The 24,469-nt window shown below is 44.6% G+C and overlaps 1 protein-coding gene and 1 long non-coding RNA gene across 5 annotated transcripts in view; one reads left to right on the top strand and one right to left on the bottom strand.

Annotated features, from left to right (window-relative positions):
- LOC311444377 lies at nucleotides 1-16,819 on the top strand. The gene is made up of 4 exons (XR_014697868.1): nucleotides 1-97; nucleotides 13,644-13,779; nucleotides 14,359-14,544; nucleotides 16,501-16,819. It is a non-coding gene; the product is annotated as an uncharacterized lncRNA (long non-coding RNA).
- The window catches only part of GABRP (gamma-aminobutyric acid type A receptor subunit pi), a 24,824-nt gene continuing 5,351 nt past the window's right edge, over nucleotides 4,997-24,469 (bottom strand). For 2 of the 4 annotated variants that reach the window (XM_084535480.1, XM_084535482.1), the window contains exons 2-10: nucleotides 18,505-18,594; nucleotides 17,109-17,221; nucleotides 14,818-14,885; nucleotides 13,073-13,290; nucleotides 12,132-12,214; nucleotides 9,895-10,032; nucleotides 8,431-8,583; nucleotides 7,707-7,900; nucleotides 4,997-7,069 (exon numbers count right to left, since the gene is read on the bottom strand). In XM_084535480.1, the coding sequence (XP_084391606.1) occupies nucleotides 6,755-7,069; nucleotides 7,707-7,900; nucleotides 8,431-8,583; nucleotides 9,895-10,032; nucleotides 12,132-12,214; nucleotides 13,073-13,290; nucleotides 14,818-14,885; nucleotides 17,109-17,221; nucleotides 18,505-18,560 (1,338 nt within the window). In that variant the 5' untranslated portion in view covers nucleotides 18,561-18,594 and the 3' untranslated portion in view covers nucleotides 4,997-6,754. Of the gene's footprint in view, nucleotides 7,070-7,706; nucleotides 7,901-8,430; nucleotides 8,584-9,894; nucleotides 10,033-12,131; nucleotides 12,215-13,072; nucleotides 13,291-14,817; nucleotides 14,886-17,108; nucleotides 17,222-18,504; nucleotides 19,145-24,469 lie in introns of those variants that run through there. The other 2 variants (XM_084535481.1, XM_084535483.1) reach the window with 2 other exon arrangements.

Here is a 24,469-nt window from a genome sequence, read left to right on the forward strand (position 1 = left end):
GGATTTTCTTTCAGCTTCAGAAGGGATGTGCAGGTTGTGTGTGAGGAGGGGAGGCTTTGCTGGGGTGTTGATCTGGGGCAGCGTGGGCACCGGTGAGGTAGGTAGGCAGCAGCAGAAGGTAAGGAGGTGGGGGAGATGGCAGGAGGAGGCTTTGGTGTGAATAAGCGCAGAAAGCAAAGCCTGTGACGAGCTCAGAGGGACAGCACTTACCACTGGGAAGGCCTGGGAGCACAGGCACTGCCCCTTGCTGCTCAATTCCTGCTGTGCTCAGGACTTTGCGTTGTCTACTGACCCACAGGTCTGATGCACTGTATGGCTGGCTTGCTCTTCTCCCTTCTTCGGCAGATCAGTCCTCGTCTAGTTTCTCTCCTGGACCGCTGTGTAGTGAGTTCCTAGAAAGCGAGACCCCTTGGGGAGTCTTTACTTGGAGATCAGTAGTGCTGGGAGCCACGAACAAAGCACTAACGCTCAGGGCCAGGGCCAAACCAAAGGCCTCCCTTTCCCCAGAATCTGAACAGCAGCCAGATAAAACCCACGTGTGTTGTAAACCCAAGGAGGGAAGTGCAGATGGGAAGAATTTGGTCTCAACCTTTCTAGCAAGGCCCTTCCTTCCTGCTGCTTCTCACTCATCAGGAGTCCCTGGGGAAATATTGCACCCTGCTGCATCTGCCCCAGGGGCCTCAGGGACACTCACCTCAGAGGTTCTGCACCAGCACAGCCCCACAAAGGGCCCTTCGTTAATGCTTACAGCCTCAGGGCCAGGCTGGAGCAGGGCTCTGAGCTGGATTTGCCAGCTCTGAGTAGCCCATGGTTTCTCCTGGTCCCTTTACTATCTTACTTCTGAGGGTTGCAGTGAGTTGGGTAGTTTATCCATGGTAGCTCTTAGATCTGCATGCCTGTTCCTAACAAAAGGTATGAAAGCTGGACAGAGTGTTGAGTGAAAAACATGCATGAATTAAGAAGCATGGGTAGAAGCCAGAGTCCATTTAAATCAATAGCCAGACTCTCATTAACCTAAATGGGCTCAGGATTTTACCCAGCCCGTTTTGCTTAGCTGGCTTCCTGTTTGAGTTGGCAGGGCAAATGGTCTTTGTCCCTGTCCAGCAGGGCGTATGTCAGATTTACTTTTTCTTTTGGTCAAGGCTGATGAAACACTCTTAGAAGTCTCAGTTTGTTCTAGCCGCAGAGCAGCTAGAGATACTGAGCGCAAACATCTTGCAGGCACTGGAAGCCATGATGCTTTTGCATGAAATGCTGACCTACTTGTGCTGAAGGAGATGTCTGAGAGCACAAGCTCTGTCTTGAAGAGCTGGTCTGGTCTTAGGTTTGTGATTACATTTGATGATAACTGAACTGATGTGAATCTAAATCTGCATTGAAGAGGCTTTGCTATAGGTGAACACTGGAGCTTATAGAAAATGCCAGTGTAACAGCATCCACTGATGCTGCAGAAGTGGAGTGCTCGTTGGATCAGTCGAGTGAAAAGGATGATGTCTTGTAAGACATGACTGCATAATTGTGACTGACTCCTCTCCTACGCCACAGCACGAGGGGAAGGCAGACTGCTCCTTTGCAGGCTTTGGAGCTAGGCTTTGTGGACTGCAGGGAAAGCCAAATGAAAACGGCAGGATATCTCCTGGGAAATCTGAGCTGGCAGTGCAAAACCAAACTTATTGTCTCCCTCGGGGGAGGAAAGAAATAAATCCAGATTTTAGAAGACATTTCAGGTGGGTAAACTTGGTCCTAGAGCCACCTGCATGATCTGACCCTACCTTCAGAGCTTTAATTCCATGTTCTCTGAAGTTTGGGATTTGTTTTCTGGGTCTCTCAATGGAATAAAACATAACAGAACACTAAATTATTAAAAACCATCATGCTTTGTAATACAGTGGAACTAAAAAAACATGGAAACAAGTGCAGGCCACTTCCCTCCACATCCCTCCTCAGGTAAAGGTGTGAGTAAGCAGAGGGCCTGTGCGGCGTGACTGGCAATAGGAGCACACAATGTGCTGGGAAACAGAGCGAAGGGCTGCTTCATGCACCTCCCGCGGGGCACGGTCCCAGTGCTGCCTCCAGACAGTGCAGTGCTCAGCAGACACAGCTGCACGGGGACCAGCTGAAGTGCTGTCCCTGCAAGGGAAGGAATCAGCACCTCAGCACACCTTTGCTTGGGATCTGGGATCTCTGTGCAGTACGCTGGTATCACACAAAGGCCTTCCTTTTGGGGAAAATAGGGGAGGAAAAGTCCTTTCATACCTGGAATTAATTTTGCTTTCTTTTTTTTTCAGCTCACAAATCATAACTCTTCTGTTCATTTAGCTTATCAGCAGAGATGGTCACCCAAATGTTAGCTGCGTGAATACTCTGAAAGTAAGGATTTTTTGTTTGTAATTATATGTATCTGTATTAATCCAACCAAGAAAATTAGATGTAACACAGACAGACGTGCCCAAACAAAGCAACTTGCAGTTCAATATTGAATTCTTTTGTTGAAGTGTTGACCTGAGCAAGTAAGACGATTAAAAAGTTCCAAAGCACAGAAACTTTCAGAAAAACTATAGTTTAGGACACAGATCTCAAAAGAGAAAGGAGAAAGGAAAAAAATATAAAATTATTTATTATTGATTGAGCACTCACCTCAGATTAACAAGAAGCCCATTGTCTGATCCCAAGTGCAACAACAGATCATAATTTAAAAATGCTTTTAGTCATCAATGAACAGAAAAGTTATTTCAGTGAGAACTTGGAGAACACCTGCGGTAATTACCAACACTAAGCAGTCTTGACAGGCAGGGCTTTCTGGCTTGCTCTGTGCTGTAATACTAAATGCTATAAACAAATAGGAGTGATTTCTGCTACCAGTTCAATGCGTAGGTTTGAGATGGAATTAACATTTTAAAAATGCAAAGTATTCCTTGCAGCAGATGGTAGCGTTTGCATACACAAATAAATACCTTGTAGAAATCATGATGTAAACCACATGCGCTGAAACAATGGGATTCCTGAATTGAACCCTTCGTCTTCCTAAAACTGAAAAATAACACCCTCTGAGCTCAAACTGGTGGCTGCTGCAGCACAGGACCTGCTTGTGCTGGGGTGAAGTGGGTACAAGTGTTGGGGGGGGGTGGGAAAGCAAGGCTGGGCGACACAGAAGGAAGCAGAATGATGTTGGGATGTGCTAAAAGGCAGTGCGTATCTGTCCCTCGCTGTTACGCTCAGACATCCTTGTGTTAGCTCTAGAGAAGGACTGCATCGGCTGTGATAGCCTGGGTTTGCCCTTTCCTCTGTGGTGCAGCAGCTTTATATTTTAATCTAGTAAATGAATCACCAAAATGTTTTATGCTGCCATGGCTAGACTGCTTTTGGTCCGTGCTAGGTAGGGTAGCTCTACGTAGCATATTACAAGGCTTTATGTTCCTCTGGGTTGCACCAGATACAGGTATTTGCATCACTTGAAAGCTCCTCACATTACCTGGCTGCTGCTCACTGTCCATCTGTGGTAATACACAAACATTTCTCTGCAAAGGCTTAGAGTGCACACAAATGTTCTTACAGACACAAAGATTAGAAGTTGCAGCTGTAGGAAACACGTGCAAGGAAAGGTTACAGCAGAGCAGGCCATCACAGTGCAGCAGAATCACCTCTAAAAATCAGGCCAGTCTTTTCCTCCATACATGTGCATGTGGTTAAAAGCACAAACAAACTGGCACCGTGGTGGAATAGCAAACATTAAGGGTGACTCTTGGGACCTGTGGCTCTTCCAGAGCTGTGCAGCCAAGTTCCTTCAGTGCTGTAGGGCAGATGTGGTCAGGGGGAGGTGAAACATCTCTCAGCTGAGGAATGATCAGCCTGAAGCCCAGAGCTTTCAGAGCATGGGCTGCTGCTCAGAATCCTTCCTGTTCCCTACACGGCATACACAAGACTGATGCCTGAGGCAAACCAGAGGCTGAGTGCAGCACTTACCTGCAGCTTTGCTCTCACCTGCAGCGTACCTGTTACACGCCAGTCCTTGGGGGAGGATTTCCAGTTCAATGTCTGTCAAGGTACTGGGTCTGAAGCTGCTCTGTGCTTCACACCGTTCAGAACATGAAAATACCTTTTCTTGAATTTAGTGGTAGACAACACCTGAAAGGTGCAGTGCATCATCCTGACCCCTTTGAAGAACATACGTGGGCTTGTGATGCTCATCTGTCACTGCCCTCTGCCAGGCACGTGTGGGACCACAGCAACAGCAGTCATGGCACTGGGCTGCTCCAGGACACCAGTGAGGCTCAGCTGACTTGGTTCATTTGAGAACGTGTAATAGCAAAACTTAACTTTGGTCCCTCTGACGTGCCTGATGTACCTGCAGTAGGATGGAGGCTTGCTTAGTTTGTCTCTTGTTTTTGGTATCTGATCCTCACTGAGAACTGATTTGACCACTGAAGTAGTCTCAGGACCACCAAGTGAAGGTCTTGTGTTACAGCAGGACTATGTAAGGGAGACAGTCACGTAAAGTGTGTTACTTACAAAGTGGTGAAATCCATCACTAGCAGCAAAAATGATCTGTAAAAGCAAATAAATCAGGAGCCAACACTTTCAAGATATTAAAGGTTTCTGATGTTAGAGCAAAACATCTTCCTCTGGCCACTCGAACAGTTCTTTAATAATAATACCCTAAGCCACCTGAAGAAAAACTCCTTCCCAACCCCTTTTCTCTCCCTCCCTCCCTTCTTGCAGTTACCAACAGCAGCAGACTGAGGTGTCACTTTCCAAGACAACATTTGGTTGCACAGAGGTGTAAGTTAGATCAAGTCCTGAGCAACCTCAAAGCCACAGAAGAATGAATGAGTAAAGCAGCATCTAGTGAAAGCAAGCATTGAGAGTGGCAACTCCTACCTGCTCTGCTACAAAAAAAATCCTTTTGTTAACATTAATTTTTGGCAGCCGGTGTAGAACGCACAAGGGCATTTTAGTTGGGTTTTAAAGAAAGAAATTGACACAGAAAGAAGGCAATGATTTTTTTAATAGAGGATCTCTCTGGGGGGTTTGTGTTCATATCACCAATATTCACTTTATTACATTTTATGGAATGGAGTTTAAATGCCAGTATATACAAGCCAACATTTCATTATTGGAGTTTGTGTTTATTCACTTGCCATTGTCAGTCTGTTCCCCTTTGTCTTTTTGTGCTGCTCTTTGTAAAATCTATGATTTATGAATATGTGGCTTAGGTCCTTCACAATATAGTGTGGTGGAGTGGTTCAATAAAAAGTTATTAAAGTTAAAAAAAAAAATAATCTATAGTTTGATGTGCTTTGCCCACCTTCTATAGCAGGTCCCACTGCATGTGTGAGGCTGTAATACGAACTACATGCTGAGAGGCCTCACTCAGCCAAAACTCCTGCTGGCTAGCAGCCACTGCAGGCAATTACAGTTTTGCCTACAAAACTGGGATTGCACCCTCACATTTATGAAAGATACATAGACTAAAAAGAGGGGAAAAAATCTGCCATAAAACGTTCATTTTAAAATCCAGTAGCCGAAAGATACATAGCACCAAATGCCATTTGGTTCCCAAAGATTCAGTGTTTGCAGCGTGCAGCACATATTTAACTCATTTCTGTAACAGAGCTCTCAGTCCTGCTAGTTGACGAATGAGTAAAGCCCACTGGCAGTCTCCATAGCCCACTTAGAACATGAACTGCTGCAGAAACTTAGTGTTTTTTTCAGCCTTAAATAGAGAGTAAAAGATTGATTTGGATCATCGTACCCTGGCTCCCCACGCATGGTTTTTTTCCCCAGCAGCACTGCTGACTCACCGCAGCTGCAGAGCCGTACAAATAGGGGACAGGAATTGGCCGCTCTTGTTTATGGCTGGCAAGGAACAAGAGCTGCTCATAAGGCACTCTCCAGGGTGAAGAGGAATCTATTTGTGAGGAAGACGTGGAGATAGCAGAATCTGCTCAACTGCAGCACAACAGCAAACAGCACAACAGTAAGAGCAGGAGATGGATTACAAAACAGTTCTGCCGCCCCTAGTTCCTGTTCCCAAATCTCTGAAAAAAACACAGCTCTACCAACGAAGAGCCCCTCCACCTGCCTCAGGGATGGGTAACTTCAGCAAGTGAGGATTACCTCAGTGAGTCAGGCAGGCATTACAAACAGCGGGGCACAGAACCACACTGCTGCCAGCAGCACTGAAATCACTGCTCTGGCACCGCAGCATCCCCGGGACAAGGAAGCGCCACGCACGGGAGCCCTTCCTCCGTGCACAGCACGCTGCTGCCTTTGGGTTCACTTCCTTGAACAGAGGAGCTATTGAGCCTCCACGGTCCCTCTGTTGCTGTTATTTCTTGGAAACAAAGAACAACATCTATAATCCTACATCCTCTTAGAAACCAGAAGGTTCCAACCTACTCCAGGTTACCAGGAAAATTTTGCCGCCTCTTGTAGTCCGTGCTCTGCCACATGCAGTCCTGTGCGCCCATCCCTGGCCAGATGAGAGTCTGGAGGCTGGAGCGGAGAGCCAGCACAAGCACAAGGGCCCAGCAGAGCCACTCAGCTGAACAAGCAAGTGTCCAGCGTCAGTGTTGCTACTGCTGGAGCACGAAGGCTTTGCATCTAACGTACCCCATGCGCTGTTCTGCTCCGTACCTCAGGAATCACAACAGAGCATTTTGTCCACGGCAGATTCACTGAGGTCAGATACCTAGAGGCTCACTGGCAGGATCCCTCTCCCACCAGAGTGGGAGAACAACGCAATCTGTTTCTACTAAAAATATAAATAATAAGCCCAATAAAACACATTGACCAACATAAAAAACAATGGAAAAAGCAATTTGGAGTAGTGGTCCACATTGCTGGGGTTCTGAATTGTGAAATAACCAATAATTCTGTGCATTTTGTTTCTCAAGACACGTTTGATTTTCTCATGAGTTTTCATGGTCAAGTCACTGCAGTTAATATTGTCACTCGAAATCTCAATACTTGTAAAACTGATTTTCCGCTTGTAGCTGGCGATGGAGCTGTTGAAGATGTTAGCGATGTTGACTTCTTCCATTTCTTCAGTGAGTTCATTTGCAGGCCCCTAAGAAACAAGAGCATTCAGTTACAGGGTTTGGCCTCCCCTATAGAAGAAGAGTGCTTATCCATTAAGAGACCGTACGGATGAAGATACAAGCACAATGCTTCATGCATATTCACCAAAAAAACAGTGTGCAAACCGGCCTTCCCGCTGCTGCCTAATTTTGAAAGTGCCCAAGTCCCAGAGGTGCCTGTTTCCATACTGTATTTATAGAGATCTTGAGTTCTTTGAACAAGTCTCATTCTTGATGTCACTGAGCAACCCACTGTTCAGCAAGGCATCAGGCTGCCCTCATGTCTGCACGGTAACCAGGTGAGGAACTCACCAGGGATGTGGGATAGTTCTCCTCCTCCTGACAGGATTTGGACCCTTGATGACGACCAAGCTACAGTCATACTGGAATATTTAATTTCTGCCACTGAAGCAGATCACTTTGAACAATTCACTGTGGATCTAGGGCTATTTGTGATCACTGCTATGGCACTTGTAGCACAAAAACCCCATATGTTTAGTGACAATTAGGAGAAGCAGCTGTTAACGGTGCCCATAGCAGGAAGACTACTGGTCTTATTCAGTTAATGAAGGACTAATTAGTGTTGATCCGAGATAACTAGTTTTATGAAGGTAGGTCAGACATTACCTCCTGAGGTGTTTTCACTGTACATTTCTGTGAGGAGCTGTAGTGAGCCACTGCATATTCCACCAGGGCACCAAAGATGAAGCTGAAGCAGATGCCAAGGTAAACATCAATGGCCTTAATGAAGCAGTTGGTTTTTGAGAGTGAACTTCGTGAGCCGATCATCAGAGTAGTCATGGAAAGCACTGTTGTTACACCTTGGAAAGCAAAAAGGACAGACCTTCTCTTACAGACACTTAGGAAAAGACTTGGCCTGTCCTCTGTCCACATACCCAACAGAGGGTACATGGTGTCACCCGCTGCTGCTATACAAAAACAGCGCAGCACCATTTAGGAGATCCAAATCATCCGTCAGCTGAATTGCTGTTGTAGCACTGACTACTAGCTTTGCAGAGGCTCTCCATGCCTTTAACAACTGGCTCATACTTTTTATACTTTCAATTAAAATGCAAATAAACATCTCCCTCCACCAAAGCCTGTAACAAGGAATGTGTGCTCTGTCCTCCACTGCGAGGCTAACAGGAGCCTTGGCCCTACTCAGCTCAGCAGGGGGCAAGTACGCCAGGCACCGAATCTCTTCCATGCTTCCTGCTGCTAACCTAGCCCTGCCACCAGTAAAAGCAGAACGTGAGCAGCAGCAGAGAACTCGAGAAAACTGCCATCTGCCCTGCCATGGAGGCTCCCCTTCCCTGCCGAACTCTTCTCCCTCCCTCAGGCAGCAACTCACCAATGCAGGTCCGGGCAGGCACTGAATCCAGGGTGATCCAAAAAGAAACCCAGGACAACATGACAAGCAGAGTAGATGGCACATAGGTCTCCAAAATGAAATAAAGGATGTTTCTTCTCAGCTCAAACTGCAGGATCAGTCGTGGGTAACTGCCTGTTCACCAAAGGGAGAAACACAGCAAACGTGAGATTCTCAAGGACCCTCAAACAGAAATCGGGACCCCCCAGCACCAGACCTTCAGCTGATGGACATCAGCAGAGCCTCACTGAAATGGCAGATGCATTACTTACAAAAGCTTGACTTCTTGTCTCAGAAACCTTTCATATCTAACATATCCTAGACAAAGGATGTATACACAAACATCTGTATGTCTGTACATATACACACAGTTGGCTAGCAGGAGATGCAATGTGTGGCCTGCAGTGGGGCTGCAGAACTTAATCCACAGTGGGAATATTTTATTCTAGCATTGTAGCTCAGGGTGGGGATGAGCCGATACTTTCTTTGATTCTCTTTTTCAGCACAATGCATTTTTTCCCAAGACCCACTTTGAAGAGGCACTGCCAAATTCATTCTTATCTGATGGCTGAGAAATAAACACAAGATTTTCTTTTGATTTCAGCAGGCTTTGGCTCATGTCCCAAAGCATCCCAGCATCTTATCATCACAGGGATTTATATTCCGTGTATTCATTAGTAATTTGTGATCTTTGGTAACTGATCTTTGTATACTCTAAAAAAATTCAGTCCATTTTTAAAAATCAGTTTGTCATTATAGTGACATAAGCGTTCAGGGGCTGGATTGCAAGTATTTTCAGGAGATATTTCTGCTGCTTAAACAATAGATCCCTTTGAAGTGTAGAAACAAAAACCATGTTGTTCTTGGGCTGTGTACACTACAGTAAACAATAAAACATGATTATTCTTAAAACCTGATCATTCTAAGGGAGATTTGTCCCTTTCCATAGTGATAGAAGAGTATTTATGCTGAAAATTAAAAGGATGTTGAATTCTGATGAACAGAGGGATCTTAATCCATCAAAAACACGACAGAACTGTCATTTAGGAAAAAAAAAATAAAAGTATATTTAGAAAGCTAATTTTACTCCCAGTCACTGTAAACACGGCTCCTTGCAGTATTTATAGACTGCAGACCTGCGAGGAGGGAAGGGAGTATATTCAGGTGTGTGTAGAGAAAGAAATAGAGAATTTAAGGAAAAAAACATGACAGATTAAGTGAATACAGTATATTAAAAGATCCATCGTTCCATGGCTTCCATCCTACAGAATGCCCGATTGCAAGTTGGATTTTACTGTCTTTCTGCCTGTCTCTCTTTGTGAGATTTGCTCGAGAGTTCCTTGATTCAGGCTTCTTGAGTCAAAAGATAGAGGTCCATAGAAGGAAGGAGGTGCGAGGGGAGATCCTTAAGAGAGCTTTACCTGCTTTTCTCTTTCACTGCTTTACCTGTCTCCTGCTGTGACTTCGAGACCAGGGTGTAGTAACGTTCCACCGTGTACTGAGAGAGCCGCAGCCTTTCTATGCCATGGACAGAGTCGTTTCCTCTCAGCCATGTAAAGGTGACATCATTTTCATCATATCCCCCTACGGAGAACAGAGAGCCGTGTTACTGTGGTGAGCCAATAACTGCCAGGTGTTGCTGTGCCCTGCCTCCTGGCTAGGAGCAGAAATGGCACCTCTGCATCCTGGGCTGGACAAAAGCCCTCTTTCCATGTCACACCATCAGGGGAATTTTCATTGCTATATTTTCAGTCTGCTAGTTCAGATTTGGCTGGGAACATGGATCACTGCAAGTGATGCAAAGAACCCGTTTCAATCATTTGTATTGGGTATTCCAATTTTAAAATATTTTCACATTTTTTGAAGATAATTTAATATTCCTGCCATCCCCAGATCAGTTACACACTGCAGGATAGAGCTGCTGCAGTGCTCAACCCTTGAGCATATTCTTCAGTCACGCAAGGTGACACACAAACACATCCAATGTTTAGGCAACCCTGAATTCCTGCCCCAAATCAATGGGACAGATGAGACCAACAGCTCAAGCAGTGATCAGTGACCTCCACGTGTGCTAGCTGAGAAATTGCCACCAGGCATGTAAATGATGGCACTCCGTGACCTCAGGTTGGACTACAGGATACCTCAATGTGAGGGATAAAGCTTGTACTGTGTCACCAGCTAGCCATTCACTTCAAAATTTTCACTTAATTTAGTAAATAAGCCCATCAATCTCACTAATTTGATCCTTTTATTAAGTGCCATTCTTTGAGAAAACGAGCAGGGACACGTTTATGCTGATAATGACCTGTTCATCCTGGTAGAAGGAATCAGATGCAGTTGCGGCTCTATTTTTATCTAATTGTGTTTTCTTATTAGACACAAATTACCAGAGTTTGAGTATGATGAACTCGTAAATTAGGTGTCCAGGGTACGAATCCCTGCGTAGAATCCTAAGCATGTGACTTTTCGAAGTTTCTAAACAGTTTTATAAATCGTGGTTACTCTGGAAAATTTTATAATAAATGATAGATTGTTGTTAATTCATCTGGCATATATTTAAATAGCATTATTTCTGGGCACTTATCCTAATGAAACCTCCAGTGGGCAATGTGCATGTAATTTCATTGGAATTATACAGCAAGTGAGCATGATGTAGGACCCAATCACTTTTAAAGCAGGCCCAAACAAGCTATGCTTTAGCAGAAGAGGCCAATCATTATTATTTCAGGAGCTATCCTTCGTAATAAAGTTAACCATAGTGAACTAATATGATTTTAATGTGAAAATAATATGTGCTTCCTTAGGTGCCTCATGCTGCAACCCCAGAAGTTTAATCTGGTCTTTTCAGCTCTGAGATCGTAGATGTTGCTTTTTGTGACACAAAGCAGGAGAAGGGAGCTTGCTTGTTGGGGAGCTTCACAGCGACGTAACAGCAGCACTGTTCTTGCTGAGCTCCTGTGTAAAAGCCATGTAGTACCCTAGCTTTTCTTGGGGTCTGTGCATTTACCTGTTACCAGCTCTCAGCCAACTTTTCTGTAGACAAATGTTTAATTTAGGAGCAGAATTCCCTGACTGTTCCTTTTTTTTTTTTTTTTTTTTTTTTTTGAGGCTTCCAAGCCTGAGACTCCTCCTGTTGATGAGGGTCCCTCCATCTCCATTATTGTAACAGACAGTTCTCACAGACAGGGCTGGATTGGTTTGGGAGATGCAGCAGGTTTAAGGTAAAATGTGTGAAGTTGTTCTCTACTCCATCCCATGCACTTATCCCCACAAGTTGCTTTTGAAGTTGTGTGCAAAAAGGACCAAATTTGGAAACCTAGCAGTTACTACTTAACCCTTTCTGTACAGAACTGAACTATTTAATTTACTCTTTGATGAAGATACTATTTATTACCTTTTTTTTTTTTTTTCTAAATATAAATTTCATAGTGACAGAAAAAACTTGAAACTGTGGATTACAACACAAGCATTTGAAAAATGATCAAACAAATTTGTTTTCTTTTGACCATTATCATTTACTGCTTCAGGAGGCCACCATGATAAATCCAAATATTCAAGATATATTTAATATTTTAATATTGAAATATTCAAGATGCATACTTACATACATTAGTCTTTGAATAAACAAATTTAAAGTCTTTTTTTTTTTTTTTTTTTTTTTTCCCCTGGAGTGTTATACTTACAGCTCTCTAGCTGCAGTTTGCATGTTTGTGTGTCCATAGGATATTTTGACAGGTCCATGTTACAAGCAACAGTAGTAGTGATTCTGTAAGAAGAGAAAGAACTCTAAAGTTGCAATAAAAGCATGTAACAGAATATTTCTATTTCTCATAGCTTACTAGACCACGAGGATCCTGTTCCGTTTAGAAAATTTTGACCTATAAAATGAAAGGAATGCTACAGTCAGAGAGAACCCTCCTTAAGATATGCTCTCTACAGCCATACTGATGAAAATCTAACTGAAGGAGGATTTTTGCCTTGCTGTGGTGGGATCCTCAGTGCAGATTAACATGTTTAACAAGTAACCCCTTGTCACCTGAGGCACAGCACATAATGGTGCATAAACCTTAGCTTGCTTTGATGGGGAGGGTGAACGAGTCTGCTTATAGCAGCTTGCTTGCATTGAAGGTGACTGAGCCACGCTCCGTTACATCTAGCTAGGAAGATCTGAGGCTTGCTAACACATCACTGTGCGCATTTCTGCAGCGCACACACACGTGCGCTTTTTGCTAAAGGTAAGAAATGATGGCTGCGTGGCACTGGATAAGGAAGTAATTCCCCACCAACAGTTAAACTTTTACTGTTAAGCTGTCCTCTCTCCCTTCCTCTCCAGCCTCCATGTGACTCTACTTGCCTTGTCCCACATAACATCCGAACTTGGGAGCTTTCTGAGCAGACCCTGCTCTACGCAGCACGTGTCGTGCTGTGGAATCCTGCCTGATCCTCGGCAGGAGTTTCCAGGTGGCCAGGACTGTGGGTACCAGATCAGTAGAGTACTGTCACAGTTGTCTTGTTGGCCCCAAGCTCATCGTTACCTCTGACAGTTGCTATCTGCTCCTGTCTAGCATAATTTTGGAAATCTATTCTGAACCACTGCCACCAGTGAAGGCAAAGGTTGATTTACCTTAAGGCATACAGGATGGTACCATTAGAGAACAATCTTATGAGGCGGTTGCCCACAGTGACATCATGCAGGAAGGACCTTTTTGACTCCACGATGTATGTGTCTGGTACCCAGAGCAATTCCACTAGACGGGCATCCAGCGTGAAGCTCTTGTTGCCATGGAAGACTAACCGGGGATCTGTCCAGCGCTGCCGCAAATATATGGTAGCTGTGTAATCCTCGGGAAGAGAGAAAAAAAGGAGGCTGAGCATCCAGAACACCTGCATGGCATAAACTGCAGGTACATGCCATGTGTGACAAGATGCAGAACTCACTGCTGTTCAACCCGTCAAAGCTCAGCACCAAATGCATTGCAGTAAAACCAACAGATCTTCATCATTGTTTTATTTATTGTATTACATTTCCCATATACTAATGGGAAATAAGTACATATAAGAACTCTGACGTGTTCTGTATGAGAACTAGAGATTATATTCACAGCGCTTCAGTTTTATTTCATTGTGGTTTTAAAATTATTTTTATTTTGAAATGAGCAGTTATTGTAATTGATATTTCTGTGTCTGTTTTGCAGGTAAGAAAACAGATAGGAAGTGAAGATTTGAGGCCACTCAGAAAGTCACTGATATTAAAAACCAACCATTGTCTAGAGCTGGAAAATTATATGTGTGTTACATACATAATGAGAGAGACATCTGGAAGAAATAAAGGTAAAAAAAAATCCAAACTGTTATTTGATAAGTAAGGTCAAAAAAAAAAAAAAAAACACACGAAACTTGTAGCTTTTTTTTTTTTTTTTTTTTTTTTTTTTTAAACAGGACTTTGAATTGAAGTGATTAATTTGGCTTGAATTTAGCCTACCAAGATATATCTGCAGTGTCTGAAGCACTTGTATGTTGCCCCACCATAAAAGAACATGCAGTGCTCTGCTCTAAAGAGCCTCCTGGACAGACAGGACTCTGTTGTATTATTTTGCTTCCCTCTTTACAGATGCAGTAAATACAACCAATAACGCCTTTTAATTTCAGAAGGCCTGGTGTTTGTGTAACAGCATGAATCTGCTGTGTTTTACCACAGATACATTGCTTGTTTGTGGTGGACACTGCAGTTCTGTTTCATTTAATCTGTAATTTGTAGGATGGTTTAACAGAAAAGGAGCTTTAACCTGAATGTGGAATTCTCAGCAATGTTTGAAATCAAGCTGTAACCAGAAGTGGAAGGAACCAGACTCATCAGTGGTGGAAAGATGATCTCTGCACATTTGAAAATTGTTGTTACTTTTTTTCCAGGGGGGGTGACCAGTCCATTGAGCCTCAGCCTGTCTCAGCTCAAAACCTCATTTATCCTCCCTGAGGAGAGACGCTGGCTGTTTTCATACAGCACCAGCATGTCCAACCAAGGCCAGTCCTACCCCACACAGAGGGCTGCTACGTGGAGGAAAAGGAAGGGAGAGGAAATTTCCAAGAGGCACTCAGGTGGTTTTTTTGTTGCTGTTATTTTGATTTTTATAAACCAGTAGGACTTTTGGGGTCATCACTTTTTACTTAGAAGCCCACATTATTATGGCATCTATGTAGTCTACAACCATAACTGAGCCTTCTTTTCCTCACACCCCTGAAAGTGGTCAGACACAGGCAAGCAAAGCAGCTGGAATATGACAGTTTCTGTGCTGAACATATGGTAACATAACAAGTCTCTCAGGCAGATCCCATTCTCCTCTCTTACAAAACACAAATTATTTCCCTTACCATGTCACTCTCCGATATGCTAGAGATACTGGCAATGTCCAGGCTCATTGCGATTTGAACAGGTTCTCCTGGGGAGGGAAAGGAAAGCTTAAGCAGAGAACAGAACCGGTCAGGATGCCGCAGTGTGGGCACTGTTTCCAGCTTCCCACACACACAACATTATCTCTAAAACTGCAGAAGCCCAAAGGGCTAGACACAGTTTCCAAGCACTATGCTCACAAATGACTTTATCGTCCAAAATGAAGCTGTTGCTGTTAGGGAAATGGAGTTCTGTATTTGGTGATGGTACCAGACAGCAAATATCCATCGCCATTAGCCGTTTAAATGAGGAGCATTTCAGTGGCATTTGCCAACGGGAAGCCAAAGCCAGTTAATTCCTTGTTACCCAGTGCACAATGTTTGCACAGTGAGAGGAACAGCAAGCACTGCACAATTTTTTTCACACGTGCAGTTCTCTGAGGACTCTCCACAAGCAGGTGTCCACCAGCATCCCTGTTCCTCAGCGAGGAAAACCACGAGTCAGAAAAATTCAGTGATTCCTGAGACCACATACTGGGTTACAAACGAGAAATGCAACAGCCTTGGCCTTTTTATTATATTGCTGTTTTATTTACGAGCAAATTTTCAACCTTCAAATCCTAATCTTGGTACTTAGCCCCTATTTTCTATTATTAACTCTTAAAATCCACCACAAGAGGGCAGCTGCTCCCCAGGAAATGACTGGAGAGCACTCACCAGGTCCTGCAATGGGCTGGGTGAACAGGTGGCTCTGAAAGAGGGTCATTATTATACAAGAAGAAAGACACAGATTGTCCCTTAGGTTGGGCCCCATTTGTTTAATCCCAGCGGCTCCAGCATGACTTTGGGGCCCACAGATCTGAGCCTGTCCCCTGGAGCACAAGGTCCCTGCTGTGCTGCTGCACACAGAGCTGCTAGCAGTAGGGCCTGGTGCTTTCCACGACTGCCCTCTGCCCAGGTGGTAACACAGCAGAGCCGTCTTTGTGGGACTTGCTGAAACTCCTTTTCATCATCTCTAAGTCACCTGTAGGGAAGACTACAGGACACTTGCTTCTAAATCTCTTTTCAGGTTAGAAGGGTTTGTGGTTTTGTTGTTTTTTGAAGTGTTCCAAACTCCACAATGTATTTCATTTACTTAAGATACATATTTTTTCAGGTAGCTGTCATTTACATACTTCCATCTTGTTTTTAGATATTTAGACACTTGCTACTAAAATTAATGACCAGAGGGTGGAACTGTGAGGACTTGGGGATGCTGGAGGAGGTCAAACATGAGTTACAACCACTTTTGTTTAATGGTTATAGTAAGCATAGTCTGGCATAGATGGCTGTTAAGCAATTTAGAAGCATCTGCTCACTTATATGACGGGCTCTAATAGAGCTTTTCTATTCCTGCATGAGACGTTCTGGGTATAACAAGCTGCTAAATTCTGTCTTGTCCCAGAAATTTATCACCATGGTCAGAAAAAAGGAAGGGGCTCAAAGATGCCAGCAGCAGCAGGTCAGTCTGCAGGAGCTACAGTGGAAAAACATGCAGCTCCTGGAGGAAGCTGATGGGGAATTTTTCTACTGAGCTTTGTTTCAGTAACAGGTTCTGGCAGACAAGCAGAATTGATCAAAATTTTCATAGATTTTTTTTTTTAAGCTTTAATCAATATTTTTCAGGTGCTGACTGCCATTCTGAAAGCCGTTACTCCAAGTGGTTGCAGCATTTATCTGGGAGGTGGGAGACCTGACACCTAAGCCAGACAACAGCCTCAGATGAGTTCCTAAATAACTGATTGTCCTCCAGGTGCTCACTATCTGGAGTTTCACAAGGGTTTAAAGTAGGTTTAGTTTGCATCCCAGTGTGAAGTGAAAGCACTTGTCAAAAAGGCATTATTTCTTGAAAGGAGAATGACTTATTCCTTGCTGTCTACTAAATAAATGTACATGCACAAAAATAAAGCAGAAAATCACAAGGGGTAGGCCCTAAGCAAAAGCATGCACAATTAGTGCAGAATTTATTTACTGTCAGATCTTTCACAGGGGTGCTGAAGTTTTTATAAATTCCACGTTCTTCATAGATGGACACATTCTCATGCCCTGCACGTGCACACAACATATTCAAGACACCACTGGATGCACAGGGAGGATGGCAGCTTTGGTTACGAACTAATCTAAAAGGGACACAACCTTTTAAACTGGGGCATGCTAATGAAAGCTGAGAGCATGTTCACCCCTCCTCATTACAGACCATTCTTCAAACAATGAAATGCAGAGAGCCAACGTACCACCAAAGTAGGGCCTGAGATATTTGTTGTATCCCACGGTGAGGTTCTCAAATCCAGGGAGGGATGTCGTGTCGCTGCCGCCCAGGTTGGATGCATGACCCAGCGAGCACCTCCTGGGGACACAAATAACGTCCTGTTACATGGGGCCAAGCACACTGGGCACAGCAGGTGTGCAGCTGCTTTCCCAGCTTGTGCTCAAACAATCAAACTGCATAAAATGCTTACTAAAAATAAGTAACTAATTGAAATCATGAGCACTTAGTCACATTACTTAACTTGGCTGAATAATTAAAACCTTAAAGGGATAGGAATATAGCAAATTACCTCAACAAGTAACCACAGGGTTCAGACACCGTGGCATAAGGTCATTCTTTAAATGTCCCAGAGAAGTCAAGCAAGGTCAGTATATCACCGAGTTACTAATCACCCGTAATCTCTCCCTTCCCATTCCCCCTCATAAAATGTATATACAGAACATTTCATTTTTTTCCTCCTGCTTATGACAGCCTGAGACAAATCTTACCGCCCAACAGCTCCTCCCTCCTAATCACTGTTACCCTAAACAAGCTTTCAACCTCATTTGTTAGTGTCAGGCAGCATCTCTACAGCTACCATCAGGAGTAAAATCCCCAAGTATGTTGGAAGGGGAGAGGTAAGGCAGCGAGCACCTCATAGACACGAGGAAAGTTTTGTGAGCTTGACTTCCCCAACTCTGTGCACACAGAGGGTTCAACCCCAATTTACTATTACAAGGTCAAAATTAACGTTTTGTGGACAGACAATACAGCTAGTACCTGGCATTGTGAGGTTCACAGAGCTGTACCATCATATCAATAGGCTAGAGAAACAGGATTTGGGGACCATGAAAAGGTGAATTTTATGGTGCAGTGTCTCCGGGCACTGTGTTCATGTGCTCACTTGATGGAAACGTGAGTGACCCGTTGAGTTTGTTAGTGCTCTGTGAAGGGCTGAAGGAGGAGCCATCTCTCTTCCCAGTCTCAAACTGCTTTAAAGCTGAGTTAATAGTCCTTGGAGATTTGCTGCAGGTTTTAGACCAAAACCTAACAGCAGAACTGAGCAGCTACTGCTTAGCATAAATTGTGTGAGAGCCTTTAGGACTTGAACACAGTCCAGGGATGGCAATAACTCAGCTGGGAGGCATGGGGGGAGGCGTTTCCAGCAAAACCAGCAGACTTTCCTGCTCTTGAACAGGGAAAAAGGAGTTGCGCTGTCAACACACAGATTGTATTTTGGGGACCTGTGCAGGTTGCTGTTCGAGCACCCAGCTTTCTTTGGATGGGCTGGAAAACTGGATGCATAATTTCCTTTTTGGCCACATTATTTATATTAAACACAATTCAGATGACCTGTACAGCAAAATAAACACTCCAGTTACCTTTGGGTTGGGAGGAAAAGCCAAAGACTGAAGAAGCAAAAATATCTGCAGAACATCTCTGGAGATTATTTCAGTATTTGCGCTGCTCTTCTGTGAAATAGAAAATTAAAATTTTGTGGTTTAAGGAAAACTGTTTTAAGGGAAGGGGACAGGGAAAAGAAATGCTGCACAGAGACAGAACCCCACAATGACATTGAACTTTCTCAGCACATCGTGACACCTGCCCTTTCTTTCTAGCTTGTGTTGTCTTTCAGCACCATGCTATCTTAACACTTACCAGGTAAAAGACACTAGTGACAACTCAGCTCCTAAGGTCCTTCACAGGGTGACCAGATTTTAGCTACCGCTTTGTTTTAGAAGGGGATTTTCTTTCAGCATGGGTTGGTGATTAGCTAATGTTGAGAGTAACACCACAGAGAAAAGATTTATTAAATAGAGAAGTATTTAGGAAGTTCCTAAAGCTAATCGCACTCTGAAGCCATGTGAAATCCTTCCCATATGACAGATTCAGCATCTCATGGTTGCATGCTCCACTAATCACCTACCCAGAAATGTTGTAGCTTTGCACTCCATTAGCTCGTACCTGGGGTAAACCCACGCTATTAATAGTAATGTTGGCAAGTCACTCAGCATGCAGTACAGGATGAAATCATTCTATTTCAAATGGGTTTCGTTGACTTTTCTGGGAGTGGAACCGAATCCTGGCTTCTAGCCTGAGACTCCCACAAGCTTGTGCTGGCCTTGGAGCTGGCACCACGATGGGAACACTCCCCAGACTCTGCGCCGCTCAGCACCGCTGCTCTGCCTGAAGTGCTGCAGTCACACATCTTACTGGGGGCACCAACAGCTCTGCCACTCGCCTGTTGGTGTTCCCACAGCAAGCTGCTGCAGGAATGGGCTGGTGAGGATACTGGAGATACTGAGTTGCTTGACCTGCTACACTGTTACTTGAAATGTACCCTGTGTGTCAAATACCTGCAGATACTGGCAAAGCACCGTCATTCTCGGATGGGCAGGAGCTTTCCTCCTGATTGTACCATTACAAATTGGGAATGACAATGTGAGTCATTAGTCCCTGTGCCCCGACACTGGTGAAAGCACAATCACAGGTTCAGATTCCGTGTCTTCCTCATCATGCACGGCAGTGAGCACCTCAGCTTCAAGCTCGGCTGTTCCACAGTAACCCGAGTACGAGGCATTTTCTGCTTGGGTTAGGTCCTTCCTGTGGGGGTAGTTCACCACTGCCCAGAGGACACGCTGCCCTGTCAGCTCGTTGTGCAGCTCTGGTGCTGTGCCATGGGACAGCAGTGCTCCAGGGGAGCGGGACGTCTTTGCCCACACAGAGCCAGTGAAAATACCTGAGCATTCAGGCACCACAAATGTAGGGCCTTGCAATGAGAATCCCACTGCAGAAAGACAGGAAGCTTTTCAAAATGAAATATGCTGTAATATCTATCTAATGTCCAAATTCCTAACAAGCCTTTTTGCTTTCTGCCTGAACATGGTGTTCAGATGCTTCCAGATGTTACCAAGGGCTCCTTGCTGTAACAATCATATCGGGCTAGAGAAATCATCTGCCTGCTTACACAGCATAAGGCCACAATTTTGATGAGAAAGAAGAATCAGTCCCATTAAAAGAACTTAAGACAGAAAGGATAATGCTATAAAGTGGCATTTGGTCAAAATATGGAAATTTATGAATTTCAGCTGAGGGACCCTTCATTAACATCCATTTCGCAAAGGAGCTGTGGTTGCTCGCATTTTTGTGCATTGGTGTCTGAACAATTTTATTGCATCTGATCCTAGTTACTAAGACCTTATTTTGAAGAAAGCAAGCCAAACTCTATTTATTTTGATGGCTAGTGGATGGAGACCTCATAAGTAGTAAAAGGTTGTCTTAACAACCCTGTTGTGCCACCAGTTAGCCAAAACGAAACACACACTGCAACCCGCTATCTAGCAAAGACAGCGGAAACAAAGCAACTTGGATAAATTTATAGCTGCTGCTGCTGCCACAGACCTGAGCTAAACAATCTCCATTTCTCTGTGCCTCTGCTAATTCTCCACAGAACAAGGAAAATCTTTTCTCCTTCTTCAGAGCATGGCTGTGAAGGGAAGTATATCAAAGGCTGGGAGGCAGTGAAAGGGTGCTCTGTAAGTACCCGAGAGCTAGAAACTCAGCATCCTGAAGTACTCAATGGCAAGAAAAAGGTGACAGCAGTGCCCAGAACTGAATATAACCAAAGCATTTCTTAGCTATTTATTGAAATAGCTAGAGAGAGGTGTGCCAAAACTGTGAGACTGTGCTTTTTGTTGAAGCCCAAGAATGAAAGCAGATCTGCTCCATCCCCTAACTTTGAAGGGCTGAGAGGAGTGAAAGCACGAGAGGAGGAAAGCCACTGGCAGGTGCAGTAATTCTGTTCATAGGGAACAGAGCGAGAGGTAACAAAGGTACGCCGCCACCTGATGGGGCCCCAAGAGGTATCCAGGCTCCTCTGTGCTGCTGCCCATGTCACCCTTGGTGCCGGGCTCCTGCACACCCAGCAGCACAGCGCAGCCCCGCGTTGCCTCCCACCTCACAGCTGGGAGCACCGCCTGCGTCTCACTCAGAGCAGGAGACGAACATGTTCTCTGATACCCTCGTGGCAAATGGCATCCCAACGCCAGGCAAAAGGAGGAAGCTGTTGCAAGGATTTAGAAAGCCACCCAGAAAAGCAGCCCCATGTGATCAGCTGCTAAGTGTCAGGTGGCAATTCACAAGGTTTCCTTGAGCCACACTGCTACAAACTGCAGAAGCTGCCACCCAGGCACACGTGCAGAGAATAAAAGCTGTTGAGGGAAGACAGAAGAAATAAATGCAGAAATAAAAACATTGCATTTACTCTGCCCATTTAGGTGCTGCCTCTATTTATAACACAAAGGAAAACTTTTCCTGATGAACTTGGGCATAACCTGCCTGTTGCATTTCCTTCGCTCCGCAGGAAACACCGTGACAAGCAGCTCGTGCTGCTGGCAGCCTGAAGGCACCCCGTGTCCTTCCCCTGTGCTCCCCACACAGACCCTGCAGCACCCGGACACCCTCGCACCTGAAGCCTCAGCCTGCCAGAACCAAACACAAGCGAGCCCACATCTGAAATGTCAGGACAGCCATTTTCACTCCTGGGCTTTCATTCCCAGGCCAAGGTTTGAGGCATGTCCTGTCAGGACTCTTCTGTCTTGGGCACAGAAAGACGTGGATCGTTTGGCTTTGCCTTTGCTCTCCTGGAGAAAACCCCAGAGTGCAACCCAGGCAGCAGTTTCAGCACCTCTTTTGCCCATCTGTGGTCAACGCAGGCAGCAGATGGGAACTGTGCTGCACACACAGGCTGGACAGCCAGCGACTGCCTTTTTGTTCCCTGTATTCTCTCAAGGGATTAATGTTCCAGGGAAAGGCATCACTGTACCACCACCACCGGGAGTTTCCAGCTTCACAACTGCCACGTGGCTGCACCATCCCGTGCTGAGCTTTCTTTGGCCACTGGCACAAATGCAGTTGCTAAACACAATTACAGTCTGATGCACAAAGCAAACAGCATCACGTACCCTGGGATCAGACCTAACTGGCTTTGTAGAAACCAAGAATTCACATCAAGGTCAGCACGTTTGTCTAGGCATGGTTTTGAGTGACTGAAGCCAAATTTATTTATTTCCTTCTTTGCCCTGCCCAGCCTGAGTTACGAGCAGCTGTCGGATCCTGAGAGATGCCTGCCTGGGGGATGTGGGTGGGCAGTGGCTTCTGTAAGGAAAGGTTCATGGCATGACCTGCTCTCTCACAGCTGCTGCAGGAGTTGTGCATTCTCATGATTGAGAGCTGTTCAAATTTTAGCTTACTGACCAAACAAATCATGAAAAGCTTTCAGTTTCAGTTCATTCAAAGCGATTTACCTCTCAAGTTCCTCAGATTCAAAGTTTAACATGAAATAATTGTTTCTGCTTGTTGTTTTTAACTTGAAAATTTGTTCTTCCCAGAACAAAGTTTTAATTTTTTTAATTTTTCATGTTAAAAATCTATTTTGGGAGCCCAGGAGAAAACATGGAGCTGCTACAAAGAAGAAGGCAGGGTTAACAAGAAAACAATTGTGTGTTGTATTTTTCTGCAAGCCGCTCTTACTGGAAACTCTTAGTTATTTGACACTAAAATCAAATTACACAAAATCAATCCTATTGTTACAGAACTAAAAAGTTAGTGGGATGCTGTCACGTGCCAGCAGATACAGGAGCTCAGACCTCAGCTGGCCAGGACAAAAGGAGACAGAAGAGGTGGGTGCAAGAAAAAGTGGGGCTGGAGGACCTGCAAACAGCACCAGTACTGGCAAGTGGGTAATACCAAAATGAACTTTCTAACCTTTTAGCTTTAAAATCTTTTTGTTTTTAGTATTTTCCAAATAAAACAAGTCATTGAGAAAAGAGTTTAAGTGTTAAGCAAGAGAAAGTAGAACAAAGAATATTTTCTTAAGCCTTTCATGTTTCAGTATTCTGTCAAAGTCTGAGTTTTTCTTTTTCCTGATCTGAACTTTTTTTTTGTCCTGCTGATTTCTGTTTGAAGAACTCTAATTTCAGCCACTTTGCTGATAACTGGACCAAGTCCAGGAGGTCATTACTGGCCCGGTGTCTGCCTGGAAGAGCAGGAGGTGGGCTTTGAAGCAGATGTGGCAGCCCAGGCCCAGCAAGGCACGTGCTGGCTGGGGCAGGGAGTGACCCTAGCACGGAGAGCTGGCTGCTCAGGGCCGGATGCCGCCCGCTGTATTCTGCTTTTTGCTTTTCACTTGCCTTGAGTGGTTATCTGGAGTCACGGGCAGGTGATCAGGCAACTTTATGGTACCCACAGAAATCCTTCAAGAACTTCTGTGAACTTTTGCTCTTGGGGAAAAAAAAAAAAAAAGTAGATTCTTTCCATCCATGTCACTGTCATTACATCACATGAAAAATGACCTCAGCTCCAGAAAAAGCAGGCACTGCTGAGGTGACTGGCTGAGGCTGTAGCGCATACCTACACGTGTTCAAGGCAGTCCTTGCTGTGCTTCAGTGCAGGGCAGATGCTCAGCACCCACATATGGGTCTCAGCGGGCAATGTGCAGCAGCACCCACACTGACAGGCCAACAGCAACCACCCCCAGAGAGTCCCAGGCTGCATGACACATACCAACCAGGGTAATATAAAAACAGAGAGCCCTCTCCTATGTGCTGGTACTGCGAGTAGCACACACATTTATGTGCCTTGACCTTAACTGTAGTACTCCTTTCAGTTTACGGCAGTATGAGAGAGGGGAAACAGTCCTGTTATCTATATGACATCCCCTCACCCCCATACGCTACAGGCCTGATTCCTGCCTTACTCATTCCACTGAAGATCAGAAGTAACTGCAAGATGCAAGTAGAGTTTACATAAAATTAGATTCAGTCCTTTTGTAAGAGTGTTAAAACCACACCCAGGTAATGCATTTATGTTCTCAAGATGTAAACTCTCATCCTTCAAGCTGCTCTGAGAAGTGCCAGCTTATGCTCACATCTGCCCACCCAGCACGTACACAGGTCTGCCTGCAGCTTGCAGGGCTGAGTTCTTTAAATACGTGCAGAAAGTCTTAAATCATATCAAAATGAAGGTTACTGAGATTTACTTACGTGAAATTCTTCCTCCAAAATGTCGTTTGCCTTCTGTCTGGTCAATTCATTTACTCTAAACAAATACAATGGATGTAAAACTTCTAAGTCATTACCATTTATACAGTAATTTAGCATGCTTGAGGCACCTTTTTCTCCTACAATGGATAGCTTAACTCAAGCTATAATCTAAACTTGCCTGCAATTTTCAGTCTCCTGTGGCTGCAGGTCCATGAGCTCACAGCTGTCTGTGCTCAGTCACATTGGGCAATTATTTCAGAGCACAGATTTCATTCATTCGGCAAACCTGCCCCTCACTGCAGGC

This window comes from Aythya ferina (genome assembly GCF_964211825.1).
Source record: "Aythya ferina genome assembly, chromosome: 14".
In the NCBI taxonomy this organism is placed as follows: Eukaryota; Metazoa; Chordata; class Aves; order Anseriformes; family Anatidae; genus Aythya; species Aythya ferina.